The 26,119-nt window shown below is 44.2% G+C and overlaps 2 protein-coding genes across 5 annotated transcripts in view; one reads left to right on the top strand and one right to left on the bottom strand.

The window, feature by feature from the left end:
• The window catches only part of LOC149305021 (stromal membrane-associated protein 2-like), a 33,283-nt gene extending 29,496 nt beyond the window's left edge, over positions 1-3,787 (top strand). For all 3 annotated transcript variants that reach the window (XM_089478172.1, XM_089478173.1, XM_089478174.1), the window contains 2 exons: positions 798-1,117; positions 2,527-3,787. In XM_089478172.1, the coding sequence (XP_089334298.1) occupies positions 798-1,117; positions 2,527-2,652 (446 nt within the window). In that variant the 3' untranslated portion in view covers positions 2,653-3,787. The remainder of the gene's footprint in view (positions 1-797; positions 1,118-2,526) is intronic.
• A 1,495-nt stretch (positions 3,788-5,282) lies between these two features.
• Positions 5,283-26,119, bottom strand: part of LOC149305020 (regulating synaptic membrane exocytosis protein 3-like) — a 46,636-nt gene continuing 25,799 nt past the window's right edge. For both annotated transcript variants that reach the window (XM_089478382.1, XM_089478383.1), the window contains exons 3-7: positions 17,335-17,476; positions 16,577-16,689; positions 15,031-15,132; positions 13,914-14,053; positions 5,283-13,105 (exon numbers count right to left, since the gene is read on the bottom strand). In XM_089478382.1, coding sequence (XP_089334508.1) covers positions 12,893-13,105; positions 13,914-14,053; positions 15,031-15,132; positions 16,577-16,689; positions 17,335-17,476 — 710 coding nt within the window. In that variant the 3' untranslated portion in view covers positions 5,283-12,892. The remainder of the gene's footprint in view (positions 13,106-13,913; positions 14,054-15,030; positions 15,133-16,576; positions 16,690-17,334; positions 17,477-26,119) is intronic.

Below are 26,119 nucleotides of genomic sequence, written 5' to 3'. Positions count from 1 at the left end.
ACAGTTACGTCTGATAATTTAGTTTGGATGTTGGAGTGGCTCGGGTTCTGATGTATCTCACTGCAGTTATCACTGATAACATTTGAGTTGATGCTGCGGTTGGTGAGAAGGGCAGTGATGCCCCCCTTCTTTTCCCACCCAAAGAGCATGAACTTCAAACAGGGTCTGCCCTGAGTGCCCTCCCTGACCACCATTTTAAAAAGAATGGCCGTTTAAGTAATAATCCCTTCAATTAATAGTTTATTCTCCCTTATGAGATATGTAAGACTTGCTTTCTGGCTTCTGCTTGTAGGTCCACGTCTAGATTTAATATTCAGAAATGTGTATACTCAAAAATCAGAATAAGACCTGGGGAAAGAGAAGCCCCTCCCCATCTAAGCAAACACAGTGGACCCTTCACATTTGCTGGGGATGCCTGTGAAAGTGGGAAAACCGCAAATAAAAAACACAATTTATTTTACCTGAGAGAACAGCTCTCTAGGAATCTCTATGTCCTCCAGCGCCACTCTGTGGTCAACATCTGCCAGACATTGACCATAGAATTGTGCTGGATGATTTACAAATGCCTATAGAAGTGTTCTCTGTATGACTCTCCAGCCTGACCTCTGGTTGCTATTGACCTTAGAGTTATACTGGAGGATCTAGAGAAAAAAACATATTAATTAAATCTGTGAATAATCAAATCCACAAAAGTCAAAGCCGCAAATGTGGAGGGCCAACTGTAAACCCCTTTCTTTATTTATTTAAATTCACTGCATTTCTCCCAGCAGCACTGACACTCTTACAATCCTCCACAGGAGCTGTATTCCTGGCCCCGGCCCAAATGGGGTTCCCTGCAGCATATCCCAGTTTTCCAGGCATGGCACCGCCCAGTGGCGTAATGGGCGGCATGATGGCCCCACCGGTTGGAATGATGGCACAGCCAGGAGCAGCCGGCATGGTGACCCCAATGGCAATCCCCACGGGTTACGTTGGAGGTATGCAGACGGCCGTCATCGGGGTACCCAACGGCATGATGGCAGCTCAGCAGCCTGGCTATGTGGCAGGGATGGCACCTGTTCCACCACCCATGTATGGGGTGCAACCAGCGCAGCAGCTACAATGGAACCTGGCCCAGGTAAGAAACTGTGTTAGGGGTTAGACTGGCTGATAGGGGTACATAATTGGGAAGAGGGTGGGGGCCATTTTCATTCCCCGTCCTTCATTTTCCAGGCCACACTGGTGCTCTCAATGAGAGCAGAAATGAATGGTGGAAAATCTTCCACATTACAGTGGGACCTCTATATTCGTTAAGGTTAGGGGCACAAGACCCCACTCCTCAATGAAAGTGGAAAATCCACAAATAAAAAACACTGTTTTTTAAAAACCTTAGAGAGCACCTCTAGGAATCTCTGAGTCTGCCTGTGCAAATCTATTGTCTACATCCGCCAGAAGTTTGTTAAAGAATCATGATGGAGGACCTATAAATGCCTAGAAGAGTGTTTTGTTTAGGAATCTCTAGGTCCTCCCATGCAAATCTATGGTCAACATCCACCAGAGTAGCACTGAAGGACCTCGAGATTCCTAGAGAGAACTTATTAATCAAATCTGCAAAAGTCAAAGTAAAATGTGGAGAGCCAACTGTATATCTGTGTACATTTATCTACTGTTAGTTGGGCTGTTGTACTGCAGTCAGTCATATTAAATGGGATAGATACAGAATGGTTTGCTGTTTTTGTTGTTGTTGTGTGCCTCCAAGTCATTTTTAACTTATGGAGACCCTCAGGCGAACCTATCATAGGGTTTTCTTGGCAAGTGGGGGTTTGCCATTGCCATCCTCTGAGGCTGAGAGATTGTGACTTGCCCAAGTCACCCAGTGGGCTTACATGGCTTCGCTGGGATTTGAACCCTGGTCTCCAGAGTCACAAGGCAACGTTCAAACTGCTGCAACCAAGCTGGCTGGTCAGATATAGGATCTGATTATCTAATTATACTTCTAAAATATACTGTACATTGAATGCCCTAGGCCTGTTACAGACAGGCCAAAATAAAGCTGCTTCGAGTCAGTTTGGAGGTATGGTATTTCAATGATGCATGCGTCCTAAGAGTCCAAATGCTGCACCAAAGCTGCACTCCAGTCCTTAGGACTGGAGCGCGGCTTTGGTGCAGCATTTGGACTTATAGGACGCATGCATCATTGAAATACCATACCTCCAAACTGACTCGAAGCAGCTTTATTTTGGCCTGTCTGTAACAGGCCCTAGTGCTCAGAGGAATAACAAATAAATGCATTGCTAAGCTTGTTCTCTGGAAAAAGAATTCTGAAGGTATCTCTATAAACTGCAGGTCCCAGGATTCCATATGTTGTCATAATAGTTAAAGGGAAATCGTAGTGCTATAATTGGGTAATGTCTGAGGGCCCACACAATTCCCGTTCGTGTAATGGGTTGAAAACCGCAGGAATCTGCTTCACGGAAAGGAATCTTGCAAAACGCATGTAAGAGAGCGCAGGTCTTCTGATCCGTTTCTTGCCTTTTCCCTCCCCAGATGACGCAGCAGATGGCTGGGATGAACTTCTACGGCACAAATGGGATGATGGGGTACGGACAGTCAATGGGCCGAGGCGGGACCCAAGGAACCAATCAAACCCTCAGTTCCCAGGTGTGGAAATAACGCATCTGGATTTGGACCATATCTTCCCCTTTTTTTGGCTTCAGTTTTCCTGTTGGTTTGGTTTTTTTGTTTCTGTATTAAAGTTGCTTCCTGAGGCTACTGTAAGTTTTTCCTTCCTGTGACGATGGCCTCAGCCAGACTTTCCTTGTGTGTAACGGAGACCACTGGGCTACTTTCCCGGCCCACATCTAAGGCACTGATGGAATCAAAACCTTTGCTGTCTTGGCTTGTTAAATTGTGGGCAGATTTCTTACTTTTGTGGAGGGGGCTGTAGAGGAGGGACATAATGTGGGAACTGAACTTTCTAGTTGGATTTCAACCATAACTTCAAGTCTGCTTACCTTTGGTCTTTTGGAAAGGGCAGCCATGGTAGCCGAGTTGACTCCGGGTTCATATCTTTGGTGATGGTTTTGCCTTGAAGGCATCCTCATTATTTTTTTTTAAAGAAGTGGACCGAAACTATTGAAAAACACATCATCTCTCCTCTGATACTAGTTGGAGTTTATGTTCCTCTCTTTTCCTTACTGCCCTATCTCATATTCCGTTTCTTTAACCCATTCATCTCGATTCTCTTCTCTTTCTCATACTTCCACATTCCATTTTTCCTTTTCTGATTTTCAAGAAACAATTCCATCTTTCAAGAAACTGACTTTCCTTAGAGCTAGTGAAACTCTCCCGCGAGGCCCATGACTGCAAAATTTCAAATTAGTTTTGTTTCCCCCTGGAATTTGGGGATCTCATAAGCCCAACTTATGCTTCCATCTGTCCTGTGGTGTTAATACATTATTTCCTCTCTGCCCTTTATTCTTTTACATTTCTGTAAATGGGCCAAGATCCTGTGGCAAGTTTCTCCTTGCACTTTTTTTGCACTTTTTTTTGGTGTATCACACATGGAGACACACAAACATGCACACTTGCCGGTGTGAAAGTTGTAGTTGTGGAGTACCAGTCACGGGACTGGGGTCAGCCTGGTTCTCCTTTGCCCCTCAACCTTTTCGATGGGGAAGAATATCCAACCTTGCAGTGTTTTCAAAGACTTCTGCTGTCAGCGCAAGCAAAAGCTGGGCATTCTACTGTCTAATTTACCTTGTGTATATGTAAATTCCTTAATAAAAAATATTGCGGTGCAACATTACCCCATTTCTCCTGATGTTTCAACCACCGTTTTAAAATATTTATGTGCTCTTGCTTCTCTCCTACTCTCCCAACCAGCGTTTTCACTGAATTATTGGCAGGCTCCAATTCAATGTGTGGCATAGAGCATCCCATCTCTAGTTCTCTTTCTACGGATGCAAGATAGGCCTTCAGGAATTGTGATGGCAGCACACTTTTAAAGAGGGATTCCCAAGCTGTGGTGCGACAAACAGTGGCTTGTGTCCTTTGATAAGTCACAAATCATCACTCAATTTTATCTAAATAAATTAGAATCTAATAGCTCAATTTAAGATTGCATTTTGTGCACCGAGTTAAAAGCTTACTTTTTAAAGTCCAGTTTGTTAACCTGCAGTATTGCATGTAGTTCAATTTATGGTTCAAAAATTAGAAGTTACACTTCTTCATCTTCAGATGTGATACTGCTTTTGTAGGGGGTTGCAAACATTAATCAAACACTTCCGAGGAGTGTGGGGCATAGAAAAGATTGGGAACCACTGCTTTAAGCATGAATTGGTGCAGAGACCACTTGGCCTCAGTTTAGCATAGCATAAAGAACCGCATGCAGTCATACACCCATCGCAATGGTACACAAACACTCTGCAGAATAGCAACACAGGGCAACATACATGGACATACGCTTGAGTTGTGCATTGTATCCCATGGAGCTTGCTTACTACGAAATGGGTCTAGGGTTACTGCTTTTGGCACACTGGGATGGCTATGGTACTGTTTTTGGCACACTGGGATGGCTATGGTACTGTCTGTGGCACACTGGGATGGCTATGGTACTGTTTTTGGCACACTGGGATGGCTATGGTACTGTCTGTGGCACACTGGGATGGCTATGGTACTGTTTGTGGCACACTGGGATGGCTATGGTACTGTTTGTGGCACACTGGGATGGCTATGGTACTGTTTGTGGCACACTGGGATGGCTATGGTACTGTTTGTGGCACACTGGGATGGCTATGGTACTGTTTGTGGCACACTGGGATGGCTAGTCGTTGTGCAGCATCGTGGGTTGTGCAATGATACTTCTGGTGTTGTGTCGTGGATGCACAATGTGGCAGGTTACGCAACAGTGCTTCTGCTATGGCCTCCTGAATACAACTGTTGTGAACCAACTGTTGTGCCTGCTGTATTCATCCATTTTGCAACTGTGAGTTCTTTGCATCCTATGCTCAGTGCCTGCTCTTCACGCACAGGTTGCTTCCTCAATTCTGCCATGGTCTCCCTTGTGTGAAAGTTTCAAGTGTCATGAACACAGATGGGGTGAGTAGTCTGGGAATAAGAATCTGTGAATGGTTTTTCAATTATATACTAGTTTTTAGTGATGGCTTGAAAGAAGAAAGGTAGTGGATGTGACTGTGATTCTATGCATGTTTAAGACACTGACCGGATTCCAGGTAAGAGTTGGCCAAAGACAAAGGCACCACGCTATGGAAACAGTTTTCAAAACTGACTTTTAATGGTCTTTTACTTGCTGCCCAAATACTGTACATGCAGTTAACAAGCCAAATGGAGAAACGTTTAACTTTTTGTTGAAAACCCATCTTGTCTCCTTTGGAAAGAGGGGGAAAAAGTCATCATCGAGGATATTTTACAAAATAGAGCGTGCACCCTCCAAGCGGTCAGTCCTGCTGCGTATAAACCCACAGAAAAAAATACAAGAGTTTTACATTTAGGAAAGAGACCACGTCACATAGAAAACGTTACAGAGCACAGGTATAAAATTGCCATTTTGTGTGAATTTGTGTGTGTTTTATTTTTGTCTTGGTCCATCAGTAACCATTCTCTCCACCACCCGTCGTAAGCCCATCCGCCTTTTCTTGTGCTCGTTGGGACCGGAGGCAGGGTGAGTAGATGGGGTGAATTCCTAATCTTGTCCCCTCATTTCTAGGGCTTTTTCTTTGTCTTCCAATTTCATACATTTCATGCAAAGACCATTTCACAATTATAATAGTAGGCAAGTGGAACCGGTTTAAAGAAAGATTGAAAGTGCCCTTGGCTGATCTTCGGGGGGGGGGGGGGGGGGACATATTTTGACTTTCCAAAACTGATTTAGAAACTCTGTGCTGGGGCTGGAATGGTGTTCTTGGACTGTAATTCCAAGCAGTGCTGGAAAGGACTGCTGGGAGTTGCAATTCCCACCTTTGTGCTATTGTCAAGATGGCTGTTTCTGCCTTGTGTATATGTCTATTGTATGCTACTGCAACAGATGATCTGCACCATCTCAGCTCACGTTAACTTTCTCCCTTGGTCACAGCACCCATTTCTTTGCCCCATTCCTGCAACTGGTGTCTTCTTTTTCCTTTCCAGTTATGGGGATTGTCCTGAAGACAACCTGGGACCTTCAACTCAGGGAGAAAGTTGCCCCTGAATAGTAGAAACTGCCATGTTCTCATTCTGTTTACTTTTGGCAACCTGAATGCGAAAGGCATTTGGGAGTCTTAGTAGACCAGAAGCTTTGTGATGCAGCGGCTAAAAAAAGCCATTATGATCCTAGGCTGCATCAGTAGAAATGTAGAGTCTAGATCAAGGGAAATAATATTCCCAATTCTGCTTTTTGTTATTTTTGCCCCTGGTATTTTAAAACCTTTTCTGGCCATTTCCTTTCTGCATCATACTTCTAGAAGCATCCCTGTTTGTTGCTGAATCTGTGCTTTACTGTGTTTTACCGTTGTATTAATGTTCCTTTTATTTCTCTGGTTTAATTATTATGTGATCACTTGCAACCAGATTCATACGGTGTATATCTCTGCAAATTTCATATTAAAAGACCGTATTAAAATCTGTTAAAAAAATCATGTAATTACAGAATTACACCTTGAGAGGCCAGCGATTCTGGATGAAGAAGGAACGGACCATACATACTAAGAAGCTTGTGCAATGGCTCTCAAGACTTTGGGACTCTGTCTCCCATGATCCTTGACCCTTGGCTTGGGTTTCAGGGAGCTTGAGCCCCAAACGCCCAAAGGTTTTGCGATCTACTGTTGCAAAGTGATGGCAGTGAACTTGAGTTTCTAAATCAGATTTGAAGCACTGGTCTGTCGCTTTTGTTATTTTGGTGGAATTTTGTTTTTTGGTACAAACTTTTTTTTTAAATGGCATTTTTAGCTGCCTTGAGTGCTATAGATATATATATATATTTTAACAGAATGTCTGCATAAAAATTACCACCACCCCCATCAACAAACAAAAATAAGGCCCAGCTGGCACACCAGGTCTAATACAGCTCCAAGCCAAGCAGTCTTTAGAGGTAGACTTGCCTCCCGTCTCCAATGACAGATTCTGCAAAATTGGGACAACGATCAAGGGCAACACTACCATTGGACTTTGCCTCCAGCTCTTCCCTTGAAAGACAAGATGGTGGCAGTGGCCACACTCAAGAAAAAGGTCCCTTGGAACATCCTGACACTGGGTCCTTCGACACAATCCATGTGCTACTTCGTTATAAGTTTGCCAGACTGAAAATTGGAGAAGGCTCCAGTACCTTTAAAGGTGGGTCTGCACTGTCAAGGATACTCCAGGTTGCTCCTGGCCACAAATTCCTCCCAAATTCCCCCCTTTACCTGTTCTCTTTTGCTGCAGATTTTCGCCTCTTGCAGCGGACGGTGGGCGGCTGCCTTTCCATGCGCCCCCCCCCATTTGTTGCCCAGTGCTATTGCTGAGGCCAGAACAAGGCATACAGCCATGCTATTGAAGCTGGGCGCATCAATCTGATCTCAAGAGTGACTCGAACTCGCAGCAGTGGCACTGAGTGCCATGCAGGGACCATGAATGAAGGCAGTCACTGCCGTCGATGCAAGAAGAGCCAAAAAAACCTGCATCAAAAGGTGAGTTGTTTAAATGCATGTTAAAGGGAGGAAGCCCTGAATTGGATGCAAACATCAAGGAGACAATCTGCATCCGATTTAGCGTCTGGGCCCTGCATCATGTTAACAGGACATAAAGAGTCAGGGGGTAATTTGGGGTAATTTGTCCATGTAGACAAACTCTAGAGCCAGTGTGGTGTAGCAATTTTAGTGTTGGACTATGACTCTGAGACCAGGGTTTGAATCCTGGCTCAGCCATGAAACCCACTGGGTGACATTGGGAAAGTCACACCTAAGTCGGGAATGTCTTGAAAGCACACAACAACACACAACAACAACAGGCAAAGCCCTAAGAGGGAATTCCTGCATGTGTCGCTCATTGTGCAACACGGTCACTTGCTGAAATTCCCCCTTCTGTGCAACCATTAAAAGGGCAAAGGCTCTCTCCATTTTTCAAAAATCGGCAACCCTAACTTTTGAAATTATTGAGGGGCAAAGGTAAGGGAAATACAAACGGAGGGGGAAATACAAGGTTTTCAATCCATTACCAACCATTAACAAGACGACGAGATAATCAGCCCTTTTCTTTTTGAAAGAAGAAGAAGAAAACCAACAAGGCCACTAACATCGAAAGGGGTCGACAGTCCCAAGGGGTCTGCCGCCAAGCGAAAGAGCCTGGCGCGCCGCCTCGGGATCGGCTATTGCGCCCAGAGCCAGAGAAGAGGGGAGGTTGTCTCTGGCCTCTGGGAAAGCATTGCTTCAAAGGTCCTTGCAAAGAACATCAGACTACAATCCACCATTCCAACCAACGCTTGGAATGTCTTGCCATGAACACACATACAAACACACACCTCTTCCCTTCCCTCCCACCCCTTCAACATACGGAAACAGACCACTGACTTCAAAAAACGCACAACCCACAATGCTACACACATCTCAGTCAAGACACATCTGGTCTCTCCTTTGCCATCTCACATACACTGTACCCAACGGTTCTGGGGGCTTTGAAAACATTGCCAGCAATGGGCTACAAAGTCTTTTTGCAGAGCCTTCTAATCCAAGGTGACAGCAAATCATGCGAATTTGGATGGAGCTTCTCCATCAAGCACCTTAAACCATGCCTTTCTATAGCAATATCTGTATCAGTTTATTGATTTGCATTTTGGATCCTGCCTTTCGCTGTATGAAATCGAGGCAGACAAATGAACCTGAACTATATGGCGAGTCCCTAATAATGCAGAATTCGTGGCTTCTCTGGGTGTTGCTACACCAGTCGAGAAGTGGATCCGCTCCCTTTCACACTACATAGTTACAACACTGTGCAATATTGAGATCAATATTGTAGGACCGTTGAGACTGCACAAAGGGATCTTATAGGACCATTGAGCAAAATAAGCTGTAGCTTATCAATCCAGCCTTTGGGATGAGCACAAACAGTTATGCCTGCCAGAATTTTCTAAGTTCTTTGGCATCATATCCCTTTGCATCATCCTTTACATCCTTTGTTACATGCCCCTATGTTTTACCCTTGACTTATCCATGGGTCATATCAAAATGCATTATTTTGGCCCCAAAACCTGCTATCGACTTTTACATGAAGTCAACTTATAGCTGAGTATATACGGTACTTCCTAAATGTTGAGATGTGAGCTGACCAGTTTGATGTCCCAGCCAGGCCTTATATCTCCACAACCTTCTTGAACCTCATTCCATATAGTCTTCCTTAGATGTCGGTGAAATACATATGGTGGAATTAATGGATGTGATATTGGTCCGTGATGGTTTCAGCTCATGACCAAGTGCTGTATCAACCAGTCTATTGTGAAGGCCAGAAGGTCCATAGGTTCATCCAGGCTTGCCAGAACCTGGCTTAAGAGCACTGTGCCCCATTTTGGAATCTCCAATGTCATGGTTTCCTTGCTTGGATGCAACTGTAGGTGAAATACAGGACATTCATAAGTCTCTGTCCTTTGGATGTCCACCTTTTTTTCCTGCCTTGCAGCAATTTTTGAGATGAAAAATGTGAGATGAGACGGGTTCAGAAGTCATGTTCTCTCACTGCCATTCCTTCCGAACACTAATGAAAATCTAGGGACTTCACTGGTCAGAATACTGCAGGCTGCTGTGCTCTTTCCATAATAATATAAGATTAATAATAATAATTTTCATTTATATCCCGCCTCTGCCAAAGAATTGAGGCGGATCACAACCAAAATTACATAAATACAAGTACATAGTCATGATGGATGGCCACCTTCCCATGGGATCCCTGTTCCTTTCTTACTTTGATCCCAAATCAGTCCTCTGCTATGCAGCGCCTTTGGGAGACAGTCCCTGCACAGCCATGACAGTATCAAAGAGAGCATTATAGGCGTTGCGTGTTGTTGTGTGCCTTCGTTTCCAACTTATGGTGACCCTAAGGCAAACTGTTTATGGGGTTTTCTTGGTAAGGTTTGTTCAGAAGAGGTTTGCCATTGCCTTCCCCTGAAGCTGAGAGTATGTGACTTGGCCAAGGTCACCCAGCAAGTTTCATGGCCAAGCCAGGAATTGAACCCTGGTCTCCAGAGTCATAGTTGCACACTCAAACCACCATGCCACGCTTGCACCACTACCACAATGAAGTAGGTAGGTTGGGAGGGCGAATTCATGAGATCAAATATAGCATGGTTTTCATGCCGAGACTGGCCAGTTTTTCCTCCAAGAACGTTTTGTTTCTTTACCTGCAAAAGAAAAGCCACATGCATGGACTCTTCTGTGTCCCAAATGGCAATGGATAAAGTGTAAGGGTACTTAAAGTAGTTCCTTTGGCAGCCTGTGTTCATTCATGCTCACATGTGCCGATGCAGAAGTCGGAGGTGGGAAAACCAATCCACATGAGTGGTGACTTGACAAACACAGAAATGCACACTTGTGGCTTGTGTGTGTGCTGGAGCTGGAGACTTTTAAAATATTAACCAGAGAAGAATTTTGCCTAGGGTGAAAATCTGGAAACCAGCACATTACTTATCCTGAAGGGAAAAAAGAAAAACCATCACAAATTCAAGCGACCAAGTGCACACAGTGGGAGAAAAGCATGAATCTGGGAACCAAAGAGCAACTGGACCAGGTCCTTGCTTGCAGGACAGCAGATAAGTCTGATCTGATGGACCCAGAAATCCAGTGTCTGGATGCTGTGGACACAGAAACGAAGGTGAGCAGCTTCAAGTTGCCAAAATGGTGTGTTCCTTTCCGCACAGTTGTTTGTGCACTTGGAAGGCACAGGCAGGATCGACTCCGTTTATCACCAAAAAAGTGTTTCCTTTCTTTTCCAGTTCCATTATAATGGAGGAAAACCATCTGTTCTGGTGGTTGTTGTTTCTCTTTGAGTCCAATGTTGTTGTTTTTTCTTGAGAACCTTTTGTTGCTTTGTCTTGATGGAAGCCACAGGGCTACCCCATGTTCATTTGTTTTACTGACTTGATCTATACGATATATATATATATATGCTTGTGCAATGCGGAAAAAATATCAGTCCAAGCACCGACAAGCCTGAAAGCAGAATATCCAAGTGAAGCATCCTTTGCACAGAAATGCTCTGTCTGCTCCTGCTCTGGTCACCAGTGGTCTCTTACTTCTCTTATAGTACAGTCCATGTGAAATGTTCATAATAATGATGGTGACAACGACAACGACAACGGCGAAACAAGGATTTCCAATAGTATCTCCCCTGAGTATTTTCATCAAATTTCTGTAGGCACCTTCATTAAAAGCTTCTTTTAATTCTCAGTTTTGCTACAGGGTCTGGCCCTCCTTTTGGAGAGCCAGATTGCTACTTATAAACATACGACGCACACACAACTCACAACCCCAAATCCTACGCACATTTACATAGATGTAAAACCCACTGGGTGTTTGATGGGTAAATGCTACGTACTACGTAGCACGTGTGTTTTCCGGTTGCGGCCAAACTGTGTTGAATTCAAAACATTTAGTAAATCAAGAGACTCACACTACCCCTTGTAAGAAAGCCAGGAGATACGCTCCCCTGTTGCCCGCTCATGGGGTCTGGAAGAGGAGCGCTCAACATCTTGTGTATTTCCTAGTACGTTTCACTTCTGTTTGAACACCAGTGGCCCACCATCCTGCCTTTTGGTCTATGGAATGGGTCCAAGCACAAAGGCTGGGCATGCAATTGCACACAGGACACAGTCCAGTGAGATTGTCGCTTTTCTTGCACATCCCCGGCTGAAGCAAAGCAGCACAGAGCTGGGCTCTTGCATGGTTCCCATTCCGCCTCTGTGGGACTCGAACAAGAGCCTAGATTGCACCCAAAGACCTTAAGAGACACAGCATCTAATGCCTTGGTTGGAGAAGGAGAAGAAATGAATTGGCTCAAAGGGCGAGCAAGCAAAATGTGAACCGTAAATGCACTCGAAACTTAACAGTCATGTCAAATGCACCGTGTTATCGTTTCTACCCCTCTACAGCTTTGGCAGAATCTCTCTCCCCTGCCCTTCCTGCAGACAACCGCAAACACAAAAGTGCTTGCACAAACGCTTCGGAGGATTGTATTCAGAAACTCAATAGGAAGTGGCCAGTTGGCACTTCCTTTTCAGGAGGGAAGATGTCTACACAAATATTGCAGAGAGATCTGTGAATACGTGGCAGGCTACATAATGTCTGGAGTTGCTACATTTTCCCCTTTAAAAATAAGCCAGTAGTACTGCATCCTTCTATCTCTTTCTGTCTTTCTTTCTCTAGAAGGGGAAAAGAAATCAGGAGACAAGTTCAACCTTCTCCTTCAGAGATATGGAAACAAAACAATACTGAGCAAGAAAGAAACTTACTCAGTGAACATGCTACTTGCAAAGAGTCAGTTGGAGAGATGCTCTCCTGGATGTTTTATGGATGAGAAAACGAGTGACTCCTTTTCAAAGGCAATGTGTTTCAAGGTGACATTAACAGTCTTGGAATCGAGAGTCGGTCAGTAATAGTACCCTTCCTTTGCCCCACGTTCTTTGTCCTTCCCCTTTGTAAATTCCTCCTCTTCCCCACCACCACCTTCTGGAGTTTTCTCCTCCTGTATCTGCGGAGTGAGGGACAAAGATGTCTAAAGTCGTTGGGAGTCATTGGATTTTCCTCTCCTTGGAGGAGGTGGAGAAGGAGGAGGAGAAGGAGAAAGAGAAGGAAAGACGGGAGGAAAAAGACATGGAGTATTTACAAACCATGCTACCAAAAGCGGTGGTGGCGCAGGCTGTTCTTCTTTGCCGGGTCTCTCCTCCGGGTCTTCCTTAAGGACACGAGGGGCTTATGGAGCTCTCCAGCGAGGACTGGGAGAGGCGGCGCGTAAGGGGTCCGATGGTGGAGTCCGCCAGTGAAGAGGTGGGGAAGAGCTTGTACCAACCGGTCACCGCCGTGGACAGGTCCAGCTCTTCTAGAACGATCTGAGCCATCCCCAAGAAGCACTTGTGGTCCATACGTCCGTAATCGCCCCAAACAATCACCTACAAGGAAGGAATGGGCAAAAACATCAACGGGGCAAATAACAACCAAAAGTACCATATATACTCAACTATAAGCTGACCTCGTGTATATGTCGAGAGCAGGTTTTGGGGCCAAAAATTATGGATCTTGATATGACCCATGGATAAGTCGATGACAAAACCTAGGGGCACGTAACAAAGGATGTAAAGCAGTGGTTCTCAACCTTCCTAATGCTGCAACCCTTTAATACAGTTCCTCATGTTGTGGTGACCCCCAGCCCTTAAATTGCGGTGTCTCAGTTTCTAAGACCAACGGAAATATGTGTTTCCCAATGGTCTTAGGTGACCCCTGTGAAAGGGCCGTTCAACCCCCAAAGACTCTGTGACCCATAGGTTGAGAACCATTGATCTAAAGGATGAAGCAAAGGAAATCTATGCCAAAGGACTTACAAAATTCCAGCAGGCTCAACTGTTTGGGTTCTCCTTAAATGCTGGATGGAGGAGAGCTATAATGTTAGTGCTTCCAGGACAAATTACCCTCTTGTCTTTCACCAAGAGTTAAAATTACAGTACTTAATTTGACCCGTGGATAAGTCGACTTAGTTTTTTGGGGTCAATTTTTTGGCCTAAATTTCTAGACTTATACATGAGCATATACAGTAGGTACCTGGTCGAGGGTGACTCTTCATTCTTGTGCATCCCCTAGGGCCTGTTCCAAGGGCAGCTAAAGAAGCCATGCTCCATGCGTTGCACCAGCAAAAGACTTTAGGGGAGCAGTTGTGTGTGAGAATCCTCTTACCTTTCAAAGAGGAGGAAAGCATTCACTCACCTGTAGCATTTTGCCCTGAGGGCCTTCGTCAAAGAGCAGGGCTTGTTGGTAGAGCGGGTCGCAGGTCTTCTTGGCCGTCTTGGTTTTCTTCTTGGCCAAACAAGCCCCGTTTTCTAGCAGGTACACCTTGACGTAAGTGGCTGCAGCGGCAGAGAGACAGGGAGGTGAATGGCTGGCAAAGGCATGTTGGCCATGAAGCCTAATAAAACAAAATCCTTCATCCACAAAAGAGTGACACAGGTTCTCCCTTATCTGACAGATATTCCAAAACCCAAAAGTATCCGAAATGCTTCTGCATTTAGGATTTTTTTTTGGATTTTGATATTATCTGTATATACATAATGAGATATCTTGGAGATGGGACCCAAGTCTAAACACTTGGTATCTGCTGGGGTTTGGTTCCAGGACCTCCTGTGGATATCAAAATTCATGGATGCTCAAGTCCCATTAAACACAAAGGCATGTCCCTTATATAAAATGGCAAAATCAGGGTTTGCATTTTGGAATTTATATAACTTTTATCAATATATTTCAAATCGTTGAATCCATATATAAAGGATCTGTGGGTACGGAAGGCTGACTTAACACCTTATACACACAGCCTGAAGGGAATTTTATGCAATATTTTGTAATGATTTTAATGTTTGTGTCCATTGAACCATCAGAAAGCAAAGGTGTCACCCATGAAAAACTTTTTGGGGTTTGGAATATTTCAGATTTGGGAATTCTGGATAAGGGAGACATGTCTAGGTCTCTAAATAACTGCAGGGAATGGATATTTAATTGTATTTTATTGTGGATGGGTGGGTTTGGGAGGGTTGAGATATAATGACGATAACTGTCTTATTGAGTTTTAACAGTGTTTTATCATTGTTAGCCGCCTCGATCTGCTTGGAGAGGCAGGATATAAATAATAATAATAATAATAATAATAATAATAATAATTAAAGCAGCAACCCTCAGAAATTTGGATAGGTGGGAGATTCTGGAAGTTGTATCAAAACTCCCAACTTTCCCAAGCTTAGACACAGATGCGGTGAAGAGATATAACTCTTGTGGTTGTATGTTTGTGTGTTGCCCTCTAACACTGGGCTTCCATTCTGTTTTTGCTACTCACCAGGAATGGTCTTGGATCCTAGCTTTGGAGTGAGGCCCCGGGCCTCTATCACTTCTACCTCTAGCTGTCCGTTCCGGTCCACCATCCCAATGTGGACGTCACCTGGAGAACCAGAGACAAGTCAGCATGTAAACAATTTGATGGGTGTGTGTTTTTTTGCCGAGAAAATGTGATGCCGGAAATCTGTCTTATGTTTTAGTGCTTTGTGATTTGTGTGTTGTTCAAATCATCTTTTCAATCCTGCTCAATAATAATAATAATAATAATAATAATAATAATAATAATAATTTATGATTTCTAATTAACAACAGATAAAATACAAACTCCAAAAATGTTCCAGAGCAGCTTGCAAAAATGGGCAAGAAATCAGGATATATATCTAAAGACACAACACAAAACAAAAAGGGACTGGGAGGGAGGAAAGGAAATGCAAGCAAGCAAGAAATCCCGGCACTAGATTCTTAGGAGTTTATCACATGAAGGAGATCGGAGTTTATCCTGTCAACATCCCAGACAAATCACATAATTATGTGAAACGATTTCACACAACATTGTACAAAACTCGCCATTAAAGTGGTCACAAAGAAGCATTAACACGCCTCTTTTTACTTTCAGGATTTGAACGGCAACGCATTTCCAACATCGCTTTATTTGCATGATTGTGTGTGATAATCATTTGCGCAACTACTCGCCATTTTTGCTTTATTTGCGGGATGCTTTAAATGTGCTTTAATCTCTATTTCATGCCAATATTAGCCCCAGTGTGATAAACTTCAAAGGTTACTCGTTCACAGCAATGAGTAGCAGGAAAGGAGGAGATAAGGATGGGTAATGATTTGTGTTGGATGAGGACCCAAGAAGATCTGGATTCAAATCCAGACTCAGGCATGGAAACTCACATGGTGACCTTGCGCAATCTACACTTTCCCAGCTCAGTGTAGTATGTTTGGCGTCATTTGCCTTGGATATAGAAAGGTAAGTGCTATTGCTATTGCTATTGCCGCCTTCTCATACGGTCATAGCTATAGGATGCGTTCCTTTGTGCTTGTCGTTCCTGTTTTTAACCAGCAGAGGACAAAGGAGAGTCTGCCAGATGTGCGCAGTGCAAAGGAGAGAAAGCGGATGGAACAGATCCCAACAATGGGTCTTGTTCGCTAGACAAAAAGGTGCATTCCCTATCCTCTTGAAGAAATCTTCCAAGAAAACCCTATGGTAGATTCGCATTAGGGTCGCCATAAGTCAAAATGATTTGGAGGCACACAACAACACCAACATGTAACTTGATAGTAGTTCATAACAAAAAAAGGGTGTTATTCCACAGACAATCAGGAGAGGGCATGAGTATTTAGGTTTAATAAGCAAAGAGTCTTAAGTCTACTTTGTCAGATGCTTTCCATTCCACCAAATGCATCTCAGGAAGGTCTATGAAAGCTTATCCTGCCAACTTTTTTCTTTAGTTAGTCAAAGGTGTGACGAGATCTCTTTTATATTTGGTGTGTTATTTTAATTTTGAAACCATATTATTTAGTCCCACAGGTTCACTCACCCATGGGTGGAGTAGCCAGCGTCTGCCGTCCAACAATTTGAGCCGGTCCTAGACCATCTAAGAAGTCGCTAAACTGGCTTTCGGCTCCCAACCTAGTCGTTGGGAAAATAAACCTAAAGAAAAGGGAAACAAAGGCAGCAGATGAAGCGAGGGAGAAGTCAAAATGGAAGCAGGCTGGAGTCCTATTGGTGCCCTACAGTGGTGTAATGATACTGGCATAAGTGGCAAGAGCGAAAAGATTGTGGGTGCAAAGGCTGCCAAGAAAGGCAGGCCTGGAGAAGCAGCTTGGCGAAAGCCAGCAGATTATGGATGCATCTGTAGTATGCAGTTCTATCAGTTTCATCCCACTTTAGCTGCCATAGCTACATTCCATGGAGTCCTGGGATTTGTCATTTCATGAAGTGCTTGCAAAGCTCTAGCACCTATGGCCCTTGGAGTCTCTTCCAATTCTAGGGATCTTATCACACTAGTCGAATCCCGCACGTAAATGGGATTTTAAAAGTCGGAAAAACCTGCAAATGCGGCATGTTTTTCAGACAACATTTCTTCCAAAGGTGTCATTTTTGTTGACTTTTTGTCTGCTTTAATTTCGTGTTATTACTCTTTGTTGCAAACCCAGCTGAAAAACTTCCCGCATAAGGAATAAGGTCCAAGGATTCTATGATTCTAACCCTATAGGGAACTAACGTTTATCTCACAAACATCTAAGCATATCATCTGCATACAGCCTGAGAATATTAACCATCAGAGGTCCTTACGTGCCCTCGGAGCTGTTACTATTGGTGCTGCCATCGGTCGACTCCCGGCTGCCTTGCCGCGTGATCCTGTTCCTCATCTCCACAGCGATCCCGGTCTCCGTGCTTCGGCGGATGTTACTGCGAAGTTTCTTTGGGCCGCCATCTGTGACGACAGAAAACCATTACACCAGAAGGTGAACAATTGCTAGGAGCCAATTTTCCACCTCTGAAGGTTGCATTCTCTCCAACACAAAGAAAGAAACCTTGCTTCTCCTTGTTTTCTTCTCCAAAATGGTACCCAGAAGTGATGTTGCATCAGCGCTGGCTTTATAGAAACACCAAATAAAATGTGGCTATCCACTAAAACCTTTTGGCACAAAGGGCTTACTCCAAAATATATATACATGTGACTTTAAACCTCTTTAACCTCTTAAACCTGCACCTGTTAAACCTGCTTTTAACGTGATGACTTTAATATGTTTTAGTCTATTTAAATGATTGCTTTAAATTCTTATAATCTGCTGATACTGCTTTTAGCTTGGATGCCACCCAGGTTAACTCAATAGTCTAAGGTGGGATAATAAATAGTTAAAGAAGCAAATGGATAAATAAAATGGGATATCCAAGCAAATATCTCTCTTCTTATGTAGATTTGGTTTTTTTCGGCTGAGTGAGGTTGGCAACTGCAATGAATGTATTTTTGCTCAGTTGCTCAAGTAATGCACAAAATATCGGTGACAATAAAAACAGTAGGAGATTTAGGAGGCAAATGGAAGAGAAGAGGAAGGAAGTGATAACTTTTCTCCAGTGTGGTGTAATGGTTTGAGTGTTCGACTATGACTCTGGAGACCAGGGTTTGATTGCTCACTCAGCCATGAAACCCACTGGATAACGTTGGGCAAGTCACACTCTCTCAGCTTCGAGGGAAGGCAATGGCAAACCTCCTCTGGACAAATCTTGCCAAGAAAACCCCATGATAGGTTCACCGTTGGGTCGCCGTAAGTCGGAAAGGACTTGAAGGCACACAACATCAACATACACACTGGGCCCATGGGCTAATGGAAACCAACAAACCAAGAAATCTAGAAGAGTAAATCTGCCTCTGCTCCAGTTCTCCCCACCCCTGGGGTCCAGCTCTAAATTTCAAAGAATGACATGAAAACCAATTTCCTCTTCCGTTGGCTCACCAAAGCAACTTTGAACTACGGCTGCTTGCCTCCCTGCTCTTTATAGCAGCCCCTTTCCTCTAGTAGGGATGCTGGTGCAACGTGACTGGTCTGACCACAGTACATCCTCACTGCAGAAATAATCCAGGTTGACACCAGTTTGATTGCTATGGCTCAATGCTATGGAGATCTGGGGACTGCAGTTTTGCGAGACATTTCGCCTTCTCCGCCAAGGAGCTCTGGTGCCACAACAAACTACAAGTCCCAGGATTCCATATAGCATTGAGGTATGGAAGTTCGAACATTGCCAAACTGGATTACTGTATATGCTCAGTATAAATTGAGGGCAGGTTTGAGGGCCAAAATGATGGATTTTGCTATGACCTGTGGATAAGTTGAGGGTAACATTTAGGGCCGCATAGCAAAAGATTTAAAGCAATGGTCCCCAAACTAACCTTCAGCTCCCAGAATCTCAGACTATTGGCAATATGGCTGAGGCTTCTGGGAGCTGATGTCCAAAACCTCTTAAAGGGAACAGTTCGGGGACCGCTTCCCTAAAGGATGAAGCAAAGCAAAACAATGCCAAAGAATTGACAAAATTCCAGCCGACATAACTCTTTGTGCTTACTCTTAAGAATGGATGGAGGAGAGAGTAGAGGGGTCAGTGCTTCACATATTATACTATTGCTTTTCTCCAGGAGATAGTTCCTTCTTTTAAATGAGAGATAAAATACAGTACTTACATTGACCCCTGGATGAGTCGACTCAGGTTTTTTGGGGTCAGTTTTTTGACCTAAATTTCTAGACTTATACATGAGTATATACAGTATTTCTGCAGTGCAGCTGAAGCCTTGTTGCAATGTCCCCTTCCCAAAGACCATCCAATCTTTGAGTAAGACAAATCATCACAGACCCATAATCAAAAGGGATGCATTTTCACACTGCCTGTGTGTTCGCTACAACAGGTTTCTGATCTCAGGGCCGCCAGCCTGAGCAAACTCTGCCCTTTTGATAAATTATTCACAGGGATTTATGCAACCTCTTTTTTTAAAAAGAAAACATTCAGAAGTCCTTTAATGTAGTCTGTTGCTTGTTCAGGGATGAACTAATTTCATTGCCCTCTGGAACCAGCGTGATGCCAGCCTGGGATTCCAAGAGTCGCATGTTAGGATCTGAATCTGTTTCTGAAGCCTGGAGTGTGCTTGAAAGACACGTGACATTGCACAACAAGTCCCCCCAAAACCATTTTCTGGATCACTCTAGTTTAAACTAACCATCGAATTCAGGCCCCTTTTATTTAAGGGGGAAAGGCGGACTATTGTTTTTGGAAATGTGCAGGAGCTGTGATCCACCTTTTAAACAAGTTCCAGTTCGCACAATTGAACACCTAACCCTTCCCTGCTTATTGTGTTACTGTGCATTTTTGTTGTCACCTTTTGCAATGGTGACAAGAGAGGTTTCCCATCCCATGTTCCTTCCATGATCTATCTCTCACAATAAAGGTCTCCGAAAGAGAGTCCATCATCCTCCGAGTTCCACTCCTGAACAACTCTTATGGAAAACTAATTCTTCCTAATGTTTAGGTGGAATCTCTTTTCTGGTTGTTTGAGTCCATTGCTCCTATTCTATGGGTCCTATTCTCTGGATCAACAGAAAACAAGCTTGCTCCATCATCAATATGGCACCTCTTCAAATATTTAAACAGGGCTCTCATATCACTCCTTAACAATCTTTTCTCCAGACTAAACAAACCCAGCAGTTGGCTAAGTCACTCCTCATATGGTTTCATGGTTTCCAGACCCTTCACCATTTTGGTGGCATCTCTTTTCCTGTAGTTTGCATCCATTGTTCTATATCCGGTTCTCTGGAGCAGCAGAAAACAAGCTTACTCCATTCTCAATATGACATCCCTTCAAATATTTAAACAGGGCTGTCATGTCACCTCTTAAGCGTCTCTTCTCCAGGCTCAACATCCCCAGCTCCCTAAGCTGCTTGATGGTTTCCAGGTCCTTTTTGTTGCTCTCCTTTGGACATGCTCCAGCAATGTCCACATCCTTCTTGCTTCCATGATCCATCTCTCACAATGTTCAGGGTGGATTGGGCCCTCGACTGCAAGTTGCTGAATTTGTTTGCTGACTGGCGCAATGAAACCTCACGCGGAGAAGCCTCCTGCCAGGCCTCTGGAGAGTCCAAAATAAAAAGAGAGCTATTTTTAAACATCGCCAGCTCCAAACGCAGCTACCAGCAGCATCCTCCGTATGCCTTGGGGCTGATTGAGGAGGAGGGCGAGCGCATCTGCACGAAATGCAGATCCTTCCTCTGGATCTTTGGTGACTGGATTGTGCTTCTGGCTGTAGGCAAATGGGTTTTTCTTGCCAGGGCTGGAACCAACCGGACACCAGCAAAGTCCGACCCGATCCTGAGCCCAGCTCAGTGGTAAATCCCTACAATGTGACACTGGAATATCACTCACCTTTGCAATGAATTCCTATGCATGCATTTTAAAAAGCAGAATGGATTACATTATCTGGCCTATACTAAACACAGGGATGGAAATTGTGTGGTGTGTGGACCATAAGGATTGCTGTAAACAGCTTTTCCCAGCCTCCTTTATCTCATCTGACTTTTATCACAGAAGCCAGAAGTGACCCCCATATAAGCTTTGCTTCAAACGAAAGCAAGAGTTTTGGAGGGGAAAACAGGTCTTCTGCCTCCCTTCCATCCATGACTAATTGTCCCACAGGAGTTTAGCAAATATCAATAAGGACAACAACTAAGAAGTTGGTGTTTTAACTGCTTTCAAGTCCATTTTGACCCATGGTGACCCTATGAATGAGACCTCCAGGTCACCTTGTCCTCAACTGCCCTGCTCAGGGTTTGCAAACTCAGGGTCCTGGCTTCTCTAATTTAATCTATCCATCTTGAATGCAGTCTTCCTCAGTTCCTTACTGCCTTCTACCTTCCCAAGCATTATGGTCTTTTCTAGTGAGACATGTCTTCTCGTGATGTGGCCAAAATGCAACAGTTTAGTCTTCTAGGGAGAGTTCAGGTTTGCTTTGTTCTAGGACTCATTTATGGCTCTTTGTAGCAGTTCACCGTATTTGCAGCACTCTCCTCCAGCAGTGCATCTCAAATGAGATGATCTCCTTCCCATCTTCAATGTCCAGCTTTCACAATAGAAATGGGAATTACAGTGGCATGGACCATCCTAAACCTGGTAGTCAGCGATGCTATTGGGAAGATCATCTACTAAAGACACAGGAGCATGCCTGGTTTAAAAAGCAGCAACCCTGGGAAGAAAACCAGGCAGACCTGGTGTAGATCAGAAGAATAAGCTGAACAAGAAGCGACAAGGATTGTGCAAAATGTTGAGGAACATCTTCCACGTTGCTCTCCTCCCCAGCCCTTATCAATGCTTTGGTATCTCATTCACAGGTTGCTATAGCAATCCTTCCCCTATCTGGCTGACTTACATCCCCTCCCTAGTTCCTTCCTTCCTTCCTGCAAAATAAATGTGTGGGGTTCATGCTCTGTCTTCCATTTACTAATACTCATTTGTGCCAAGCCAGATCTCTTAGTCTTCTTCTCCCTTGGGGGAAACTGGCAGGAATTAAAGAGGACCAGGCCCTCCTGCGATGATGCCAAGGAGCAGAGAATCTGGAGGACAAGACGAACCAAAGCGGCGGATCTGGAGGGACTGGCGGAAAGGGAATGATAAGAACACTAAAAATAAGACAAAACAAATAAGCTAGCATGCCCAATTCACCTGGCTAGTTTCTTTCTTTCATGGTTTTAAAATTGTGCAATGAATCTTATTAACAGAAAAGGTTAAAAGACAAGAAAAAGAGGCAAAGAAAAAAAAACAGGAAACGGACAGCAGTGGGAAACCAGATCTACATGAGAAAGTGTTCTCTTTAGATCCTTGGTTTGAGGGTGTTCATGTTATTGCAGTGGGATCAGGTATGCATTTGACCATGTATTCAAGTTAGGGATGAAATAACCCTCTGATCATTTTTTTGATTGTGCCCAAGAGGAATTCAGCCAAAATCAAACATTGAAGAGAGGCAGCTAGAGCAGTCAAAGTGGAACAGCAGCACTTTCAGATTGTAGGGTGGAATAAACTCATCTAGAACATGGCCACAGAGCCCAAAAAACCCACAAAAAACTATCGAAGAGAGGTTTTTTGTGGGTTTTTCAGGCTCTGTGGCCATGTTCTAGAAGAGTTTATTCCTGACGTTTCACCGGCATCTGTGGCTGGCATCTTTAGATCTTCTAAATGACCTTAAGACCATTGATTTAAAGAAGAGGAGAGAACTTGCTGGTGTTCCACAAGTAGAGCATCTCATCGCACTGCTTTGTGGGAGGGAAGCAAGGAACGAGACGGTCGGTTGCCTTGTTTCTTCTGAAGCGTAAGGCGGACGTAGGAAGGGAAGCCAGACAAGCTGGTGGCTTAATCCGACATGGCAGTTCCTCTGGCCCTCTTGCCTCGTGATTCATCTCTGTGGAGCATGGCCTGAATAGCAGCTGCCATGAACACACAAACTCCCTAACTCATGCGTCAGCAACAGGAACACCAGTTGAGGGGCACATGAGTCCCTATGGAGGCACAGTTGTCCTCAGGAATGTGTCCGTGGCAAGTCTCTGGCTGAAATGCTAAAACATGACGGAGGGTGTACCTGCTATGTACTTACTTCTGGTCATCTTGTGCAATCTTTTGCACAATGCATCCTCTGAGGGGAAAGGATAGCAAGGTGCACCTCTCTGTGAATGCATCCACCATTTTCTTTCTCCTTTGAGCCTAGTTGAGCTGGTTCTTCATCGTCTCTTTGTAATTTTAGAAACGTAAAATTCATTATACAATTGGCTCTCCATATCTACGGATTCTGCATCCATGCATTCAACCAACCACAGTTCAAAACTATTCATGAACTCTTTCCCCCCAAAAAGGTTTTGATTTTGCTAGAATTCAAAGATATAGCTGTGTTAAGTCCGTAGAATCGGTACATGGAGAGATCTTGTAGCACCTCTGAGACTAACTTGGCAGCACGAGTTTTCCTAGACTTCAGTAATGCATCTGGGGAAATAAACTGAAGTCTACGAAAGCTCATGCCGCCAATTTCTTGATCTTGCTGTTTCATATACAGGATACCATTTTACTACGCTACTGTATAATAATGGGACTGGAGCATCCCATGGGGGATCCAAACACCAGCAGGTACAAAGGGCCCACTGTGTATAACTTTGGCATAAATGATCACATTTGATATATTGAACGTACAACGTATTAAGAATATGATTGCAAACTGAACTTCTTTTTTCAAAATTGCATTTCTTGGCTACATATGGAGCTACCAAATCCTAAACTGTACAGAACAGAGGAGCATCTATTAGCATTTCTGTATCTACATACAAAACATATGTTGCAAAGTTGCCTTTATCCTCCAGTGCTCTCTGTCATCCCTAGAAATCTGAATGCTGTAGTATCAACCCTAGACGTTTAACTACTCATGGAAGTGAGCAGCTACTCACAAATTTTAAACATGCCAAAGAGTACAGCTTTGTTAAATTCTTATGGATACCACTGTCAACAATAAAATAAAATCCTATCAGCGACTTCAGAAAGACTCAGAAAGGTGAGCTCCAGAGTTGAGATCTCAAGATGTTCATATGCTCATTGCTGCATGCATCCCATTTCCATCCCTCCTCTCTAGTTCTGCCTCTGAGCTACGAATTGAGATATAATTCAGTTCCCAATGGTGCTTGCAAGCGTTGGAAGTCTCCAGTTTTAGCGTGGGCTGCAGAGATGGCTGGCATGACGCAGGTGGCCCTCCACGGGGAACTGGACCGGGCAAACTGCAATTTCAGTCTTCCAGCAACCACTGCCACCCCTCCATCCTGGCACTGAACATTAGAAAGGAAAACAGAACCTGTTTTGCTCCTCTGTCAACTGCATCCTATCCTGGGATGATGTGGCAAAGCAACCTTCGCTGTCCAAGGTGTTGAACTCTACCAAGAGGGATGTGTGTTGCCTGGGATACAGCACGCTCAATGGAACACAACATTTGGAACCTCTCTGGCTCTATTCATTAAAAATGCCTTTCTTTTCCCTCATCAGTTATAGTCCCATTTGCTGCTACCTCCAATCTCAACTTCTGCTGCACTGAACTTGGGCAAACCAGGCCAAGAATCAAGAGAAGCATAGAATCATAGAGTTGGAAGAGACCACAAGGGCCATCCAGTCCAACCCCATTCTGCCATGCAGGACATCTCAATCAAAGCATCTCTGACAGATGGCCATCCAGGCTCTGATTAAAGATCTCCAAAGAAGGAGACTCCACCACAATCTCCAAGTGAGTGTGTTCCACTGTTGAACAGCTCTTACTGTCCAGAAGATCCTCCTAGGATCTTCTGGAATCTCTTCCAGAATCTCTTCTCTTATAGTTTGCATCTGTTGTTCCAGATCCTATTCTTGCATCCATTGTTCCATGTTCTAGTCTCTGGAGTAGCAGAAAACAAGCTTGCTCCATCCTCAATATGACATCCCTTCAAATACTTAAACAGGACTATCGTATCACCTCTTAACCATCTCTTTTCCAGACTAAACATGCCCAGCTCCCTAAGTCTCTCCTCATAAGGCATGATCTCCAGGCCCTTCACTATTCTGGTGGTCCTCCTTTGGACACGCTCCAATTTGTCAACACCCTTTTTGAATTGTGATGCCCAGAACTGGACACAGTATTATTCCAGGTGAGGCCTGAGCAGGTGTGATTTGCTCAACGTCACTCAGTGGATTTCCATGGCTGAGTGGGGAATAAAACCCTGGTCTCCAGAGCCATACTTCAACGCTCAAACCACTACACCACACAAGGAAGTAGCCAAGGTGCCAAACATGTTTTGCAAATTGCATCCAGAACCTTGGGCAGCTCCTTTAAATCCTGGAGCCAATGAACCGCTCACCAGGGATGGAAATTCACCAGCTGCTGCAGGAATCAAAATCCATTGAGGAAATGAATGAACGTGAGATTTGCTGGCTGCAAAATGGCATGAACTACCCTTCATGTGTGAGAGAAGGAGAGAGGGAGGGATGGGTTTGCTCCAACTTTGTTGGAGAGTCAGGCCACTCATCCTTACAGTCCTAAATCTGTCATTTGGCTTATCCAGCATCCTACTGCGACCCTCTTGTGTACTTTCTGTCAAATGGCTGGATACGTTTTCCTCCATCAAATGTCAGAGGTTACAGGAAAGAGAGAGGGCAGAAACAAGAGAGAACCAGAACAGAAGGCAATGGGATTTCCCCTCATTAAATGATTATAATTTGATCACTGTTCTGGCAAGAGAAGGGACGGAAAGGGCAGGTGGCGAAGCCGGCGTGAGCTGTCCATTATGTGCTAACCCTTCCTAACTCCTGCGGACAAGGCGACGGCTTAGCAAGTGCGGTGCCAGCGCACAGCAGCTGACCCTGATGTCCACAGCTAAGCCACAGCCAAAACCAGGCACAAATTGTCTGCTGGGTAGATCAGAGTGAAAATCCTCAAGGAGAAACATCCTGGGTAGGGAGGAAAGGGCAAAATGCAAAATGAAGACAAGGCAGTATAGCAGAGGCCAGGAGCAGCATGGGAAGACAAGTATCTGTTTTTCCT

The sequence above is a fragment of the Sceloporus occidentalis genome, unplaced genomic scaffold (genome assembly GCF_023333645.1).
Source record: "Sceloporus occidentalis isolate IW3139 unplaced genomic scaffold, rSceOcc1.0.p SCAF_13, whole genome shotgun sequence".
Lineage (NCBI taxonomy): Eukaryota > Metazoa > Chordata > Lepidosauria > Squamata > Phrynosomatidae > Sceloporus > Sceloporus occidentalis.
The sequence above is the reverse complement of the archived record's forward strand: the minus strand, read 5'-3'. Positions and strand labels throughout refer to the sequence as shown.